The sequence below is a fragment of the Symphalangus syndactylus genome, chromosome 6, assembly GCF_028878055.3.
Source record: "Symphalangus syndactylus isolate Jambi chromosome 6, NHGRI_mSymSyn1-v2.1_pri, whole genome shotgun sequence".
Classification (NCBI taxonomy): Eukaryota; Metazoa; Chordata; class Mammalia; order Primates; family Hylobatidae; genus Symphalangus; species Symphalangus syndactylus.
In genome coordinates, this window is record NC_072428.2 from 8,655,330 (window position 1) to 8,673,841 (window position 18,512).

At 45.1% G+C, this 18,512-nt stretch overlaps 1 protein-coding gene across 2 annotated transcripts in view; it reads right to left on the reverse strand.

The window, feature by feature from the left end:
* Positions 1 to 18,512, reverse strand: part of PTPRJ (protein tyrosine phosphatase receptor type J) — a 192,263-nt gene that overhangs the window by 52,621 nt on the left and 121,130 nt on the right. For both annotated transcript variants that reach the window (XM_055281533.2, XM_055281534.2), the window contains exons 2-3: positions 8,568 to 8,586; positions 5,363 to 5,599 (exon numbers count right to left, since the gene is read on the reverse strand). In XM_055281533.2, the coding sequence (XP_055137508.1) occupies positions 5,363 to 5,599; positions 8,568 to 8,586 (256 nt within the window). The remainder of the gene's footprint in view (positions 1 to 5,362; positions 5,600 to 8,567; positions 8,587 to 18,512) is intronic.

Sequence of the window (18,512 nt, forward strand, 5' to 3'; positions counted from 1 at the left end):
TAGATCTTCTTTAAATGTTTGGCAGAGGACTGGGTGGCTCGCACCTGAAATCCCAGCACTTTGGGACGCCAAGGTAGGGGGGTCACTTGAGGCTGGGAGTTCAAGAGTAGCCTGGGCAACACAGTGAGACCCCATCTCTACAAAAAAATTTTAAAAGTTAGCTGGATGTAGTGGTGCACACCTATAGCCACAGCTACCTGAGAGGCTAAGGCAGAAGGATCATTGCAGCCCAGGAGTTCAACTGACAGTGATCTATGATCACACCACTGTACTCCAGCCTGGGTGACAGAGGGAGACACTGTCTCTTAGAATAACAACAATAATAAATAGAAATGGGAGATGGCCTATTACTGATTCAATCTCCTAACTCATTACTGGATTATTCAGATTTTCTATTTCTTCATAATTCAATCATAGTAAATGGTATATGGCAAGGAATTTATCCATTTCTTCTAGGTTATCCAATTTGTTGGCATATAATTGCTCATAATTGTTCCTTTGTATTTCTGTGGTATCAGTTTATAATGTCTCTCATTTCTGATTTTCTTATTTGAGTAGTGTCTCTTTTTTCTTAGTCTGGCTAAAGCTTAGTCAATGTTCTTTGTTTTAAAAAAAAAACTTAGTTTATCGATCTTTTCTATTGTTTTTCTAGTGTCTATTTCATTTATTTCAGCTTTGACCTTTATTATTTTGTTCCTTTTACTAATTTGAAGATTAGTTTGTTCTTGTTTTTCTAGTTCCTTAACGTGCCACATTAGGTTGTTTACTTGATGGTTTTTTGTTTTTTTCAGACAGGCTCTCAAAACCCAGGCTGGACGTATGAGCTTGCCTTTTTTTTTTTTTTTTTTTGAGACAGAATCTTGCTCTGTTGCCCAGGCTGGAGTGCAGTGGTATGATCTCAGCTCACTGCAATCTCTGCCCTCTGGGTTCAAGCAATTCTCCTGCCTCAGCCTCCCTAGTAGCTGGGATTATAGGTGTGTGTCACTACACCCAGCTAATCTTTGTATTTTTAGTAGAGACGGGGTTTCACCATGTTGGCCAGGCTGGTCTCGAACTCCTGACCTCAAGTGATCCACCCATCTCGGCCTCCCAAAGTTCTGGGATTACAGGCACGAGCCACTGTGCCCAGGGAGCTTTCTTTTTTGATGTAGGAGTTTATTGCTGTCAACTTTCTTGGAAGGGCTGCTTTTGATGTATCCCATAGGCTTTAATATATTGTGTTTCCATTTTCATTTGCTTCAAGAAATTTTTAAATGTCCCTTTTAATTTCTTCACTGACCCATTGATTGTTCAGGGACATTTGTGACAAAACAATTAACAATTGTTACTGTGGGAGATGGCAAGATCAGCATGACCCCTGCTGGGGACTTGACCATGTCCCAGATCCTATACCAGGGGCTGTACAAGCATTTTCTAATTTATGTCTCACAGCAATTTCATGAAGGAGGTTATGGCACCATTTTAAAGAAGAAGAAGAAATATGTTAACAAAATTGCTTAAGAAGTGATGTTTGTCTCAAGATATTTTTTAGTTTCCCTTTTAATTTCATCATTAACCCATTAGTTATTCAGGAGCATGTTGTTTAATTTCCATATATCTGTGAATTTTCTGAAGTTCCTCCTGTTATTTATTTCTAGTTTGATGCCATCATCAGAAAAGATACTTGATATGATTTGACACTTCTTAAATCTATTAAGACTTGTATTGTGGTCTAACATATGATCTACCTGGAGAATGTTCCAGGTGCAGTTGAAAAGTGTGTATTCTGTAGCTGTTGGATGGAATGTTCTGTATATGTCTGATACATCCATTTGGTCTAAACTGTAGTTTAAGTCTGATGCTTCCTCATTGATTTCCTGTCTGGATCATCATCCATTGCTGGAAGTAAGGTGTTGGAAGTCCTCTACTATTAATGCATTGCAGTCAATCTGTCCATTCAGATCCATTAATATTTGCTTTATATATTTAGGCATTCCACTGCTGGGTGCATATATATTTACAATTGTTAAGACCTCTTGATTAATTGATCCCTTTATCATTAGAAAATGATGTTTGTTGTCTCTATTAAATGTTTTGAACTTAAAGTCTATTTTATCTGTTACAAGTATAGCTACTCCTGGCTCTCTTTAGATTTCCATTAGCATGGAGTATCTTTTTCCATCCCTTCACTTTCAGTCTAGGCATGTCCTTGCAGGTGAGGTGAGTCTCTTGTAGACAGCATATTATTGAGATTTTTTTTTTAAAAAAAACACTCTGTCTTTTGATTGGAGAATTTAAACCCTTTACTTTCAAGGTTATTATTGATAAGTAAGAACTTACTACTGCCATTTGGTTGTTTTCTAGACTCTTTGTTCTTTCCGTCCTCTCTTACTATCTTCCTTTGAGGTTAAGTGATATTCTCTAGTAGTATGTTTTGATTCCTTGCTTTTTATTTTTTGTGTATCTACTAAAGGTTCTTCTTTGTGGTTACCATGAGGCTTATAAAAAGAATCTTATAGTTATAACAGGTTATTTTATGCTGATGACAACTTTGATCACACACACAAATTGACCTCTACACTTCTAGTCCATTCCCCCCTCACATTATGAATTGTTTATGTCACCATTTACATCTTCTTATATTGCATATCCCCCCTGCAAGTTATTGTAGTTATTATTTTTTACGTATTATCTTTTAACTTTCATACTAAAGATATGTATGACCATTACAGTATTCATGTATTCTGAATTTGACTGTGTACTTATTTTACTAGTCTTATCCTTTCATATGTTTTCAATTAATCATTACTGTCCTTTTCTTTCAGCTTAAAAACTCTCTTTAGCATTTCTTATAAGACATGTCTGGTGGTGGTGAACTTCCTCAGCTTTTGTTTCTCTCGGAAAGTCTTTTATCTCACCTTCATTTTTGATGGCCAGTTCTGCTGGGTATAGTAATCTTGGTTGACAGGTTGTTTTCCCTCAGCACTGTGAATATATCATCCCACTCTCTCCTGGCCTGTAAGTTTCTGCTGAGAAGTCTGCTGCTAGCTGAAGTGGAGCTCCCTTATATGTTATTTGCTTCTTTTCTCTTTTTGCTTTCCAAATCCCCATTGTCAGTGATGTCTGACAGTGTAATTATGTTCTGAAGTAGTCTTGTTTGAACTGACTCTGACTGGAGTCATTTGTCCTTCCTGTACCTGGATATTTATATCTTTCTCCAGGTTTGGAGAGTTTTCTGCTACTATTTCTTTAACTAAGCTTTTTACCTATCTTTCTCTTCCCCTAGATGAACTCCAATTCAAATACCACGTCTTTTGATGCTGTTCCATAAATCCTATAGGCATTCTTCATTCCTTTTTATCCACTTTTTTATTTTTCCTCCTCTGACTGTATATTTTCAAATAATCTGTCTTCAAGTTCAAAGATTATTTCTTCTACTTGATCAATTCTACTCTTGGTGCTCTCTATTACATTTTTCATTTTGTTCAAAGTATTTTTTAGCTTCAGAATTTCTGTTTGCTTCTCTGTTAAATATCTCAATCTAGTCACTTATTGTTTTCCTCATTTCTTTGAATTCTTTATCTGTATCTTCTTAAAGTTTGCTAGGCTTCCTTAAAACATGTATTTTGAATTCTCTGTCAGACAGTTCATACATCTCCCATCTCTTTACAGTCAACCACTTGTACTTTATTTTGTCTCTCTGGTAATATCATGTTTCCCTGATTATTCTTGATCCTAGTGACTCTGGGTTGATGTCTGTACATTTGAAGAAGTAGGTTCTTATTCCAATCATTGTAGACTGGCTTCCTCTGGAAATGCCCTTCAACAGTAAGCTTGTCCAGAGATTTCTGGGAAGACCATCTGGTATGGTCTAAGCCAAAATTTTTGTAACAATAATTAATATAAGCTTGCTAGGAATTTCTTTTTTTTTTTTGAGACAGAGTCTCACTCTGTCAGGAGTGCAGTGGCACCATCTCCACTCACTGCAACTTCTGCCTCCTGGGTTCAAGCAATTCTCCTGCCTCAGCCTCCCGAGTAGCTGGGATTACAGGCATGCACGACCACACCTGGCTAATTTTTGTATTTTTAATAGAGACGGGGTTTTGCCATGTTGGCCAGACTGGCCTCAAACTCCTGACCTCAGGTGATCACCCGCCTTACCCTCCCAAAGTGCTGGGATTACAGGCGTGAGCCACTGTGCCCAGCCCCTTAGGAATTTCTAAAAGTTTCTCATATTACCCTAGAAATAATTCAATGACTTATTTCAACCGTGTATGTGAAATGATTTTATCAATACTTCTAGAACTAACAAAACTATTGTATCACAATGTTTTTTATGAAAAATTATAAATAATCTACCTTCCCAACAACAAGGGAGTAGTTAAATAATTTACAATGCTTTTAGACAAGTAATTCTTAAACACTGTGGTCTCAGCGCCCTTTTAACTTCTTAAAAATTATTAAGGCTCCTGGAGAATTTTTGTTTGTATGGGTTATACTGATTAATATTTACCATACTGTATTAGAAATAAAAAAGATAAAGTTTTTTAAACAATATGAAAGCATACACTCCATTAGCTGTAAGAGTGATGGTGTCATCCCAAATCATATAGAATCTGCAAGACTCCACTGTACACTCATGATAAAATGAGAGTAAAGAAGCCAAATAACACGTTAATAGTATTATGATAATAACACCCAGAAATACCTTGAAAGAATCCAGGAGACCCCTAGAGATCTCTGAACCACAGTTTTAGAATCAATGATCTAACCCAGGTATCAGCAATGTTTTTCCATAAGGGCCACAGAATAAATATTTCAGGCTTTACAAGCCACAAATTCTCCATTGCCACTACTCAATTCTAGCATGAAGCAGCCATAGGCAGACTCAATAAAACTTTACTTACAAAAACAGAAAGTGATCTATATTTGGCCCAAGGACCATTATTATCTGCCAACCCTGATTTAGACAATAGAATGCCAGGCAGGTATTAAAACTGTCCTGTCGAAATGTATATACTAACAGGGAAGAATATTTGTAATATACTGGTGAGAAGCTACATGTAAAGCATGACCTTGATATTTGTAAAACAAAATAAAACATATATATGTATATACATATGCACACAGGCATGCATATATCTTAAAATTATAAAACTCATATATCAAGTGATCAGTGGTTATCTCCAGTTAATGATTTACTTGTTATTCTTTTCTTCTTGTCTATGTTTTATATAATGAATATGCATTACTATCATAATAAAAAATTTTTAAAAGATTCTCTTAGGTAATTAAAAGAAGAACAATATTTGGAAAACATGACATTTATAAATTATACCGATTTCCTTTAAGAAACATGACTGGCAGAAAAGCCTATGCTTACCAGCGCTACTGGGAGTTTTTTGAGATGCCCCATCAGTCCCATTAGATCCTTGTTCAGGTGTTCTTAAACTATCGTTGGCTCCAGAGTTTTCGCCATCCTCATTGGTGTTTGTTTCCACCTGAGGTGTTCCAGTTCCATTCTGTTTGTGAAAGGATTCTGCTGTACTGCTGATCTGAGTTACCCCATTTTCCCCTGTGGTAACAGTTGCTACTGAAGGGTCAGGAATTGGACTAGGGGCTATGCAAAGAAAGTAAAAAATTAGATTAAAAATATATTTCTCCAGGAGACAGGGATGCCCCACCTCACAAAATATTTACACTGAAATGAAATGCACACTTAGGAAAACTGATCCCTCTCTTTCTCTTCTTTGTATCATCACCTACAACATGAACCCCTCAGAAACTGCCGTTTCTGGCCACATGGAGAGTACCTGGCCACGAGAGTGCAGAAGCTCCATGCTTACACTGCACACAATCATTCACAGGAAATGAGAGGAGGCGTGAGCTCCTATGGCCAAGAGCTCAGGCTCTGGAGGAGAACCTTGGCCACACTGGCCGCTTTATCTTGAATTCATTACTAGTCTCCTAGAGTCTCTGTTCAGGGAGGTGCAGCAGAGACCACTCTTGACCCCCAAACTCCATTCCCCTATTTTCCCTTCATTATACTCCTGGAGATTTTTGGCCCTGTGTGTGCATGGCTGTTGGGAACAAAGACCACATTTCCCAGCGTCCCACGCAGCTAGATGTTGCATGTGACTAAGTTCTGTCAAACAGAGTGTGACCAGAGGTTCTGTCTGACTTCTAGCAAGTGTCCTTAAAGGGTGGAGCACAACCTTCTGCCCTTCCTCCTCCTTATAGCTGTAGTGTGGATGCGATGACTGGATCTCATGCTGCCTGGCTCTAGAACCAACACTGGCAGTGGCTGCAGCTTCCTGATCCCAGGATCACAGCTCATACACCGCTGGATCCAGCAACTACAGCAGGGACTTCCTGATTCCTCCCTCTGCTGTCTGTGACCAAGGTGGTGACTCTCTAGGGGGTCGGTTCTGCAGCCTTAGTCTGGGAGTCATTTCTCAGGGCCAGGCCTAAAGCCTCCTCCCCAGCTGTTATGAGCTAACTTGTGCTCCCCCAAATTCATATGTTGAAGTCCTAACCCCCAAGACCTTGATCTTATTATAGCAGCCCTGGCAAACTAATACAGCAGCCCTTCCAATGACTCTGTAAACTCTCCCTTCCCAGGGTCAACTCTTTCCGTTAAAATAGCTCAAGATTTCTGTTTCCCGCAACTGGGCCCTGGTCAACACTCCACTATCTACGGTAGATGTCTGCATAGGAGTGTTCTTCTGCAGCAGTGACTCAAGCCTGCACAAGGTACCCACTAGTTTATTTATTAAACTAATTAACAGGAAGAAAAACCAACAGCAGAACTCTTCCCATTGTTTGCACAAGCTCTAATTACCATTATTAATTGAGGTTTGCCTTATTAGAAGATTTCAGCAAGGTCTGCCCCTGTGTATGCTTCCATGAGTACAATCTAATTATTTTATCTCACAAACTGAGATTTTACCAATCAGGAAAAAAAGTTCCCAAATTTTGGGAAGAAACAAAAACCACTGTTTTTTTTTTTTTTTTTTTTTCCTAAAAGGTACATTTTTTTAAAACTACCAACTACTATTATTTTTATTTTTTTTTTTTTTTTTTTTTTTTTTTTTTTTTTTTTGAGATGGAGTTTCACTCTTGTTGCCCAGGCTGGAGTGCAATGGCGTGATCTCGGCTCACTGCAGCCTCCACCTCCCAGGTTCAAGCGATTCTCCTGCCTCAGCCTCCCAAGTAGCTGGGATTACAGGTGCATGCCCCACGCCTGGCTAATTTTTTGGTATTTTTAGTACAGATGGCGTTTCACCATGTTGGCCAGGCTGGTCTCGAACTCCTGAATTCAGGTGATCCGCCTGCCTCAGCCTCCCAAAGCACTGGGATTACAGGCGTGAGCCATCACGCCCAGCCTTCAATTCTTATAGAAATGTTTTATGACCAAAAAATTAGTAAGGACACAATCCCGGGATGGATGGTGCTTTCAGCTGAATATATTTAAGCTTCCTTAAAAAACTTCTAGTCATATCTTTATTTTTCTCATTTTATTACAGACCATGGAATGAACCAGCACTGTCAGCAGTTGGGACTCAGCCCTGTGCATGAAAGCAAAACATGCGGCAGTCCAGGTCTCATTTTCCAAAGGTTATGCCGACCTTCCGCACTGTTCTTTAAATGTAGCAATGCAGCAACAAAAGGGCAATGTAGCAACACAAGAAAATACCTGGCCAGGCGCGGTGGCTCACGCTTGTAATCCCAGCACTTTGGGAGGCCGAAGCGGGCGGATCACGAGGTCAGGAGATCGAGACCACGGTGAAACCCCGTCTCTACTAAAAATACAAAAATTAGCCGGGCGTGGTGGCGGGCGCCTGTAGTCCCAGCTACTCGGAGAGGCTGAGGCAGGAGAATGGTGTGAACCCGGGAGGCGGAGCTTGCAGTGAGCCGAGCCTGCGCCACTGCACTCCAGCCTGGGCGACAGAGCGAGACTCCGTCTCAAAAAAAAAAAAAAAAAGAAAATAACAGCACATAAACAATATACAAATAATGTATTACAATTTCAACTAAGTCGCCCACAGATGAGGCTAGAAAAAAAATTACAGAAAATATAAATTTTCATCATGATTGCACAATTAATCAAAATTTTTTCTTTCATTTGTTGTTTCCACCCTCACTCCTACTTCTAAAGAAAAATTGGGGCCGGGCGTGGTGGCCTGTAATCCCAGCACTTTGGGAGGCCGAGGCGGGCGGATCACCTGAGGTCAGGAGTTCAAGACCAACATGGGGAAGCCTCGTCTCTACTAAAAATACAAAAAATTAGCCGGACATGGTGGCGGGTGCCTGTAATCCCAGCTACTCACTAGGCTGAGGCAGGAGAATCGCTTGAACCCGGGAGGCGGAGGTTGCAATGAGCCGAGATGGCACCACTGCACTCCAGCCTGGGCGACAGAGTGAGACTCCGACTCAAAACAAAAAAGAAAACAAGAAAAAGAAAAGAAAAATTGGAAACCGAGCAGGTTTTAATAAATTAGCATTTTCACATTGCTGTTAGTGTTGCCGTGTGTCCATTAGGGGGCAGTAGCGAACAACACAAGAATAGATAGGAAAAGGGTACTCACTGCCACCTGCGCACAGGATCTGAAACAGAAAAAGAAAACGGAAGTCAGCAGATTGATTCAGCCGTGGAAAATGCAAATCAGAAATAAAGCAGTTGAGGATTTAATAATGGGGGTGGGGTGGTAAGAAGCACATTAAGCAAAGGTCTGCCGGTCAGGGTTAGGCCGTCTTGGGACATTAAACACAGGGAATCACTGCAACCTCGGGGTCAATTACAAAGGATTAACTGGGTTACGTGGGGGCTGGCGGCTGCTGACTCCCAGTGCCCAGTGTTTCTCCCCAGACACATCCCCCCACCTCCAGCCCTCTCCCCAGAGCAAATCCCCAGGTCGGCACCTCCCTCCACCCACTGTGCGATGAGCTGAAGCAGAAGGACACAGAAGGTGAGACCAGATTGTCAGGGCCAAAAAAGGGGGGTTGGGTGGGGGGAATACCAAGCCCAGCACACCCCTTCCCCAGACCCATTTCCCAGTCCTGACAGCACAGTGGAAACCAGATGTGCAGCAGAAGAAATCCACTGGGTTTGGGATTTTCGTTGTACAAAAATTCATCTTCTTCTTTCTATCAGTAGGTGGCAGTAAAATTTTTTAATCACATGTCAAGCAGCTTTGGGAAGAATTAATGCTTGACACACAAGAGGCCTTAAAGGTTTAGCTGACAGTGTCAGCTGGCGAGGGGAGCAGCCCTCAAGGATACTCATTGTGATCCATAATTATTTCCCTATACTTTAAAAATCTAAAGTGATTCAAGGATGTACACTCTATTGTTTCATAAACACACCCTTTTGGTGAATAAGATTTTTAAGTAGGATCGTCACGAAGAATAAGATAATCAAAAAGGACCCTGGTGGAAAAAACCGTCCTCCTACTTTCCATGACACTTAGAATAAAATTCAAACTCAGCCACAGCCCACCAGCCCCTCTGGTCTCACTGCCCCCTCACATTCTCGAAACTGATTCTCCCCTAGAGCCTCTACATATTTATTCCCTCCCACAAACACTCTGCCCAGACCTCTTCGTGGCCTGCCCAGAACACCACCTCCTCGGCAAGTCCTTCTCCAAGCAGCCATGGAAACCAACACCCCTCACTCTCTGTCCGTCACTGACTCCTCCAACCGCACTGTGTGCTCCATGAGAACAGAAATCTTGTCTGTGCCCCGTGCCTAGAATGGTGGACACAGTAGGCACTCAATAAACGGCACGGGAAGGAAAGAACGAGCCCAGAGGGGGAAAGTCTTGCCCCCAGGTCCTCCAACTCTCAAACTCCCCATTCCCACCTTCCACCCTACCGTCAAGTCCTTCGCATCTCAGGCCTACCCTTTTTCAGCTCATCTTCCTCCTCCAGCCCCTGCCCTTCAATCTAGGCTGAGCCTCAATCCACAGTCTAGGATGGATCACAGGAGAGAGGGAGAAAAAGGGAAGTCAATAGCTAGGCAAGTCGCACAGGGCAGCAAACATTTTTTTGCCCAGTAAAGGGAAAGATTAAAGTAAAAGCACTGTGGGAGGCTATACTTGCTAATGCATTCTGAGGATAAAAAGGAACTCTAACTTACTAAGCACCTACTATGTAACAGACACTGTGCTGGGCTTTCTACATCCCTTGTCTCAGCACAGAACCGTGGAGCGATGGCTAAGAGCTGGGACCTGGGCTCAGACCGCCTGAAGGAAGTCGCTCAGTGCCACTGCTTCTGGCCATGTGACTGCGGGCAGGCAGCTTGCTTAATTAACCTCTCTGTCCCTCCCTGTCTGTATCTGCCAACAGCACGATCTTTGTAACTGCCTCACTTTAACAAGAATTAAGTTAAATGATCTATTTGAGCTGCTGTCATCATCATCATCCTTACATCTCCACTGCAACCCTGTGAGGTATTTTTATCCCCATTTTACAGGTAACACCACCGAGGCTCAGATCCTCCTGATAGAAACCAATGTGCAATCTGAAGCTCATACTCTCCCCAGCATTGTTTTCCAAAGTATTTTTTGAATAATTTATTTTTATAATTTTTTTTTAAGAGACAAGGTCTCACTCTGTCACAGCCTGGAGTGCAGTGGTGCAGTCACAGCTCACTGCATCCTTGATCCCACATGCTCAAGTGATCCTCTCACCTAAGTCTCCCAAGTAGCTGGGACTACAGGCATGTACCACGATGCCCAGCTGATTTTTTTATTTCTGTATGGGGACAGGATCTCACTTTGTTGCCCAGATTGTTCACAAGCTCCTGGGCTCAAGCAATCCTCCCACCTTGGCATCCCAAAGTGCTGGGATTACAGGCATGAGCCACCATGCCCAGCTTTTTTCTCCAAGTATTTAAATAGACCAACAACCCAGTTGCAGAGGGCACAGAGGCCCGGAGACAGTAAGTGGCTTGTTGAAGGACACACAGCCAGAGAGGAGGCACAAGAACCAGAACCCAGATCTTGACCTCAACCACTCTTCCTTCCATCTTCACAGCAAAGTCACTAGTACAGATGACCCAAAGCTTCTGCTGGCCCCCCCCCTCCCAATAGCTGGACAAAAGGAGCAAACACTAAGAAAAGAGATCAAGCTCAAGACTCAGCAGTGATAGACACGGGAAGAATGCAGCACGGCCCACAGTTCTGGCCAAAGACTTCCCCATATACCCCAGGTGTAGCAGAAAACCCGTTAGTCACACAGATGTGCCCAGGAACACCCAGTGCTACCCAGGAGGTGGAAGCTTCTCTGTCCCCTTTCCTGAGGGGAAACCCCTCGCCGGTGAGCCTTCCAGCCTTGTTCATTGCTCCACTGCCCTAGAGATGGTTCTAGTTTCACATCCTCCTTTGTTTGTGCTGATAAGTCGAACCCTTTCTTTTTTCTTTTTTTTTTTTTTCCTTGCCAGCAGGAAAAATCACTGCCAGTCCCAACTGTGGTTCCAGCCCAATTCAGCCAAACCTGCAGCTATGACATCAGTGGTCCACTCTGAACACTGGATTCTTCCCACTCAAAAACGAAGGCCGGGAGCAGTGGCTCACGCTTGTAATCCCAGCACTTTGGGAGACCAAGGCAGGTGGATCACCTGAGGTCAGGAGTTCCAGACCAGCCTGGCCAACATGGTGAAACCCCATCTCTACTAAAAATACAAAAATTAGCCAGGTGTGGTTGTGTGCACCTGTAATCCCAGCACTCCGGGAGGCTGAGGCAGGAGAATCGCTTGAACTGGGGAGACGGAGGTTGCAGTGAGCTGAGATCGCGCCACTGCACTCCAGCCTGGGCAACAGAGTGAGACTCTGTCTTAAAAAAAAGAAAAACAAAAAGAAAGAAAAGAAGAAAAAAAAAAAACTAAGTCACAAGGATCTTACCAGCTGCATTTACACCTAAAACTTCTAAAATTTTCCCCAACTCCTCTACATGAAAATCCTACATGTACAGACACATCAAAACAGACCCCCTACGTATTCTCCTCTTCCCCTCTCTCTGACATGACTGTGTCATTAAACCTGTCTCCCAGTCTGCAAACCAGAATAACTTCTGGTTCTTCCCTCCGCTTCATTCTTTGTGGGTCACATAAAGATGTTTCCTTGCCCAGCACACCTTGACTTCCCCGCTTCTGTACTGTGCATATTGTAGACCAAATCCTCATAACCTCCAGCCCTAAATCACAGAAACAGCCTCGTCCTAGAGCTGAGAAACCCTCAGGCCGTTTCCATTTTCATTCCTTGAAGCTCCTGGTGCACATATGCACACACAAAATTAGGAAGTACCAGAACAGGGTTCTGTCTACTGCCGTGTATTTTTGGTTTTGCTTCTGTTAGAGCAACGCCCTGACTCGACCTATAACCCCTCATTTGGAATACAAGAGGCCTTAAACGGGTGCCTTTTGTGAACACCAGTGGTGACAGCCAGACCCTACTCCTTCATCCGTATACCTGGTTGCCTCTCCCTTCAATCCACAGTAAAAAAATAAATAGAACTGCGAATTCCTCTTTCTGAAACATGAGTATTAGCCCAGATCCTAGCTGGAGCAGATGACACACTCAACGAGGGTGAGTGAGGAGAGTTTTAAAGTCTGTTTTCATGGGTGAGGGTGGGGTTAAGGAAAACCAGTAAGGGATGGGCAAGAATCCTGGGGTAGCAGCAGCGAGGAAGGGCAAGGAGAGAGGCCAAGGCTGCCTCCCCTCATCTCCAGGTAGGGTCTCTCGCCAGGCTGGCCCACTGGAAGCTGGAGGCCAAGGGCACCCACTGGTGTAGAACACAAAGGTCAGCCTCCTGGTGGGCAGAGCAGGGTGGAGACGGGCGGGCATGGTCTCAGGAGCACACAGATCTGCGGCACAGAGCTGCCATCGCATCACCACTGAGAGCCCGTCAGCCTGACAGGTGTGGACTAGGGTGGTTAAGAGGTCAGTTCAACTTCCACTGTCACTCACGAGCTCCGGCACTTGAGGGTCTCATGGAGCCATTGGTCTCATCAGTTGTAAAATGACGCAGGGGCGTCTGCAATACAGACCCCATATCTGAGTTGTCCTGAGACTCGAACAACACAAGCTTCCTTAATTCCCAGCCTCACAGCCTTCTCCTTGCCTCACTGAACCTCCAAAGCCACGCTTCAATTCACTTGGTGACTTCCTGTGACTGCTCCGGCCCCTAGGAGCTCTCCAGGCTCTGAGCCCCTCTCCGTCCATGCTGCCGTCCATGCTGCCGTCCATGCTGCTAATTGTGGCCCTGCAGGGCCCCGGGCCCCAGGTTAGGTGCCAAAGATGCAGAGGGTGCTTAAGATGGTCCTGACTCCCCAAGAGCTCACAGGCAAGAAAAGCAGTGAAAGATCTGGGTACGCCAGGACCTGGTGAGCTTGGGGGACGGGGAGGGAGGGGCTTGGGGGACGGGGAGGGAGGGGCTTGAGGGATGGGGAGGGAGGGGCTTGAGGGATGGGGAGGGAGGGGCTTGAGGGATGGGGAGGGAGGGGCTTGAGGGACGGGGAGGGAGGGGCTTGAGGGACGGGGAGGGAGAGGCTTGGGGGACGGGGAGGGAGAGGCTTGGGGGACGGGGAGGGAGAGGCTTGAGGGACGGGGAGGGAGAGGCTTGAGGGATGGGGAGGGAGAGGCTTGAGGGATGGGGAGGGAGAGGCTTGGGGGTGCTTCAAGGTAACATGCAGGGGTAGAATGGGAGAAAACGACATAGTGACCCTGTGTGAGAATCTAATGCTGCTCCATTCTACTCATTATAATATTAACTAAACCCTTTGCTACTGTCCAATCGCATGTCAGATGTTGTATTTATCAACTCATTCAAGCCTTACAATAACCCCAGCAGAGAGGACCTGTGTTTATCCCCATTTTACAGATGTAGACACCAAGCCTTGGAAAAGTTAAGGTCCTGACCGAGCATCTTACAGCCAGTAAGTCTGAGATTCAGCCCCAGGTCAATCGGACCCTGAAGTCCTTGACCTTAACCACCCCCAGGGAGCACTAAGCTGGTTCAACCCTGGGCACGTCTCAACTGAGACCACGAAACCCAAAGGCAGTTCCAGGACTGCAGGTCACAAACCCCTGCCTGTCCTGGGCCTTGGGAACAGCCCCCATCAACCCATTTGAATTGACTGAATTAAGGCAGCTTGCACAAGTTTCTCAAAAGGAGCAGTGTTTGGGGGTAAATTCACAGGGCAGCCTGGATTTCAGCAAGTGACAAAGCTCTCCAGGTTTTCTGTTATCCACGTTGGGCTCTTAAGGATGGGTAATAAGTGACTGAATAGCACAATGGGTAACAATAGACTCTTTATCCTTCTAAAGCCAAGCCCACACACCATATGACAATAGTTATTTTTACCCACTGACGTAATTAACCAAAATGTGAACCGCTTCAAGCAATGTTTAAAATCAAATAGCAGTTTATGGGATTTGGAGCAGCACAGATTTCAACTCTGAAAGGCCATCATTCTTCCTGCTCTCCCATTTATCTGCCTTGTGAAGATTATCCAACAACTCCCTATAAAACTGGCTCCTCAAAGGTAAATCATTAAAATGACAGGCTGGGTGGGCCCTCCCACTGAACCCAGAAGCCAGACAATGAACACCTGAAAGCTTCCCCGAAGGCAGGTGTGGCATTGTGGGGTGGCCTATCTCCCGTCCAAAAGGCAGGGACAAGCAGGCCAGCAGGCAGCATGGTGAACAGTGCCCCAAGCACAAGGCATCAGGCACAGCAAGATGAGAACAGGCCGGCTTCCCTGCCTCATCTGCAAATAAACTCTCTGAACTTCATGCTGTCATCAGGGGCTGTGGGGAAGGGGCAGAATAATTCACAATTCCAGGTCCCAAAAATGCCATGGAAGGCTTCGGTGGAAGGAACGAGAACCAGCCACCCTGCAAAGATCCCCCTGGCTCATCTTCCCCCTTGAGGAGCTGGAGGCACGATGGCCTCTTCCAAGAGCACACAGAAAAAAAGTACCCAGAAGGGCTATTTTGGTGAGGCTGTGTGGACTTTGAGACGCACAGCTGAGGGTGAACTTGGAAATCCCAGGCCAGAAGTTTCCATTGGGTATTTTTAGCAATAGAACTATTTTCTCAAAAAGACTCTTACAAGGAACTCCATACATACAGGTATAGAGTTCCACGTTTCATACATATCTGTGTATGTATATACCGTGTAGACACCTGGATAAATGCAGCTGTTTCCAATTACCTTGCTTTTTACTTTGAACATAATTGATGTATAATCAAATTAAGAAGCAGATGGTTTCCAGTGAATTTTAAAATTTGATGTGATTCACTATTTGGGCAAATGTGTTGGTTGGTTTTTTTGGTTTGTTTCGTTTTTTACTTTGTTTTTGCTTTGTTTTTTGTTTTTTTGAGACAGGGTCTCACTCTGTGGCCCAGGCCAGAGTACAATGGCACAATCATAGCTCACTGCAGCCTTCAACTCCTGGGCTCAAGCGATCCCCCAGCCTCAGCCTTCCGAGTAGCTCAAACTACACGTGTCCCACTATACCCAGCTAATATTTCTGTTTGTTGTAGAAATGGGGCCTCCCTATACTTCCCAAGCTGGTCTCAAACTCCAGGGCTGAAGGTTTCCTCCACCTCAGGTTTCCAAAGTACTGGGCAGGCATGAGCCACCACACTCCATCCTGAGCAATTGCTCTCATTACAATTTCAAATATACTCAAATTTGAGAGTGCAGGTTGCTTTTAATAAAACTGAAAGCAAATGCTTATGGAACCCCTGACACACCTCAAGGAGCACACTTTAAAAATGTGTGATCGGCCGGGCGCGGTGACTCACGCTTGTAATCCCAGCACTTTGGGAGGCCGAGGCGGGCGGATCATGAGGTCAAGAGATCGAGACCATGGTGAAACCCCGTCTCTACTAAAAAATAGAAAAAATTAGCCGGGCGTGGTGGCGGGCGCCTGTAGTCCCAGCTACTCGGAGAGGCTGAGGCAGGAGAATGGCGTGAACCCGGGAGGGGGAGCTTGCAGTGAGCCGAGATTGCGCCACTGCACTCCAGCCTGGGTGACAGAGCGAGACTCCGTCTCAAAAAATAAAAAAAAAAAATAAAAAAAATAAAAATAAAAAATAAAAATGTGTGATCTACCTACCCTTTGACTTTATGGAGGAAGAAAGTCCCAGAATGGTCTAGCAACTCAATCCAGAACACCCAGTACCAAGACTAAAATACAAATCCTGGACTCCTCCACAGGGCTAATCTCTTCATCTGGAGAGAGGGTCAGAGCTGGCAATCCCCAAGTCCCTATCTGAACCGTTCCTCCACCTTGTATGATAAATCTGGGGGTCCTAAATTGAGGCTCCCCTGTCTGAATCTAGCCCACTGCCATGCATTGCTTGACCTGTGATGTTTCTTAAAATCTTAAGTATTTAAAAATTACGGAGATAGAAGCCAGGTGCAGTGGCTGACACTTGTAATCCCAGCACTTTTAGAGGCTGAGGCAGGTGGATCACCTGAGTTCAAGGGAGTTCAAGACCAGGCTGGCCTGTAACATGGTGAAACCCTGCTTCTACTGAAAAAAAAAAAAAAAAAAATACAAAAATTAGCTGGGCATGGTGGCCTGTAATCCCAGCTACTCAGGAGGCTGACGCAGGAGAATCACTTGAACCTGGGAGGCAGAGGTTGCAGTGAGCCGAGATTGCACCACTGTACTCCAGCCTGGGCAACAGGAGCAAAACTCTGTCTCAAAAAAAAAATTAGGGAGATAGCATTTTTTAAATCTTGTTTTTTGGCTTCTCAGAAATAGATGTGGCTTTCTCATCCGGCCACATTAAAGACATGAATTGGATCTGAGTGTCAGCCTTGCTTCCCGGGGGGAAGTGCTTGGAGTTCACAGCCATTCCCTAGTAATGTCACCCCAACGCTGAGGACAAATGGCAGTTGCCAAGCAACACTGCCCCCACGCTGTTGATTTTCTCTATCAAACATGAGCATGCGAAAGACTGAGAGGCAGTATGCTTTTCCATCTTTTTGTCCATTCCGCTTATTTATGTCCCCAAATGTCCCTGAAGACATTGGTGTTTGTAACCCTTGATCAAAGTGCACCTTGCAACCAAAGTCCACAGGTTGAAATGATTAACAAACTGTTTACTTCCTAAGTGTCTCTCTTAGGAGAGGATTTCTGGCCCATGTCAGGTGTGAATAATGTGCACAATGTGAATGTAAAATGTACCATTCTTCCTGCCACTACCTGTTCTCCTCACTCATGAACCAGCCCCTCACACTGCCACTACCAAGACCCCCAAAAAAGAGCAAAAAACAGGGCAGAGAGTTTCAGTTCTTCAGTTGAAGACTTCCGGTTGCATGCACTTAAATCTGAATAATGAAACAACTCCATTAATCCTGCCAGCTCTCTCCTGCACCGCTCGTCCACCTTAGAATACGGGTAAAGGCCGGGCGCGGTGGCTCACGCCTGTAATCCCAGCACTTTGGGAGGCCGAGGTGGGCGGATCACGAGGTCAGGAGATTGAGACCATCCTGGCTAACACAGTGAAACCCTGTCTCTACTAAAAATACAAAAAATTAGCCGGGCGTGCTGGCGGGCGCCTGTAATCCCAGCTACTCGGGAGGCTGAGGCAGGAGAATGGCGTGAACCCGGGAGGCGGAGCTTGCAGTGAGCCGAGATCGCGCCACTGCACTCCAGCCTGGGCGACAGAGCGAGACTTCGTCTCAAAAAAAATAAAATAAAATAGAATATGGGTAAAAACAGCTAACAGGCACCATTCACCAAATGCTTGCTGTGTTCAGGGCTAGCTCCCCATGGAATCTTCCCTTCCCCACTGCCCAGCTGGGTGTATATACAATCCATGCCTTCCTGGCTTCCCGGGCTCCACATCCCTCCCAGAGGACACCAGCTTCCAAGTTCCAGGTTCACAGACTGCCTCCGACGGACCACAAAATGCTCATCGGGTCTCTGTCTACACTCAGGACAGAAAGCCAAGGGTCAGCCCTGTCACAGGCCCACGGGGAAGATCAGCAGTGAGGTCAACAGTCCCAGATGCTTCTCACGCAACTATCTGCAGTCACCCGGGTCCTTCTTCCAAGGCTTTGCAAACAGAAGTTCCCACAGTCAAACGACCACCCCACCGACTCCCACCACACTACACAGGTGAGGAGGACAGAGACAGGGTGGGGCAGAGAAGCCGCAGGACTTGAAGTCAGGCCTAGGTTTGAAGCCTGGCACCACCACCTATTAGCAGGATGTCCCCGGACCAGTGACCTAACTTCTTGCATTTTTTCACCTGTCAGTTACCATCGCTCTGCACGCTTGGTGAGGGGATTAGCAGCACACAGTAGGGGCTTTGGAAACAGCAGCAAATGTCACGGACCCCAAAAGGGGGAGTCACCTGGCACTGTCGGCCACTGAGTGCAGGAACTTGGAGGACAGCGGGATTCTACCAGCTACAGGAACCTGAGAAAGCCACTTACCCACTCTCAGCAATGAGCAATGACAGGAGGGAGCTGAAGCAAAGGTGGGTAAGATGCTGATCAGTACTGAA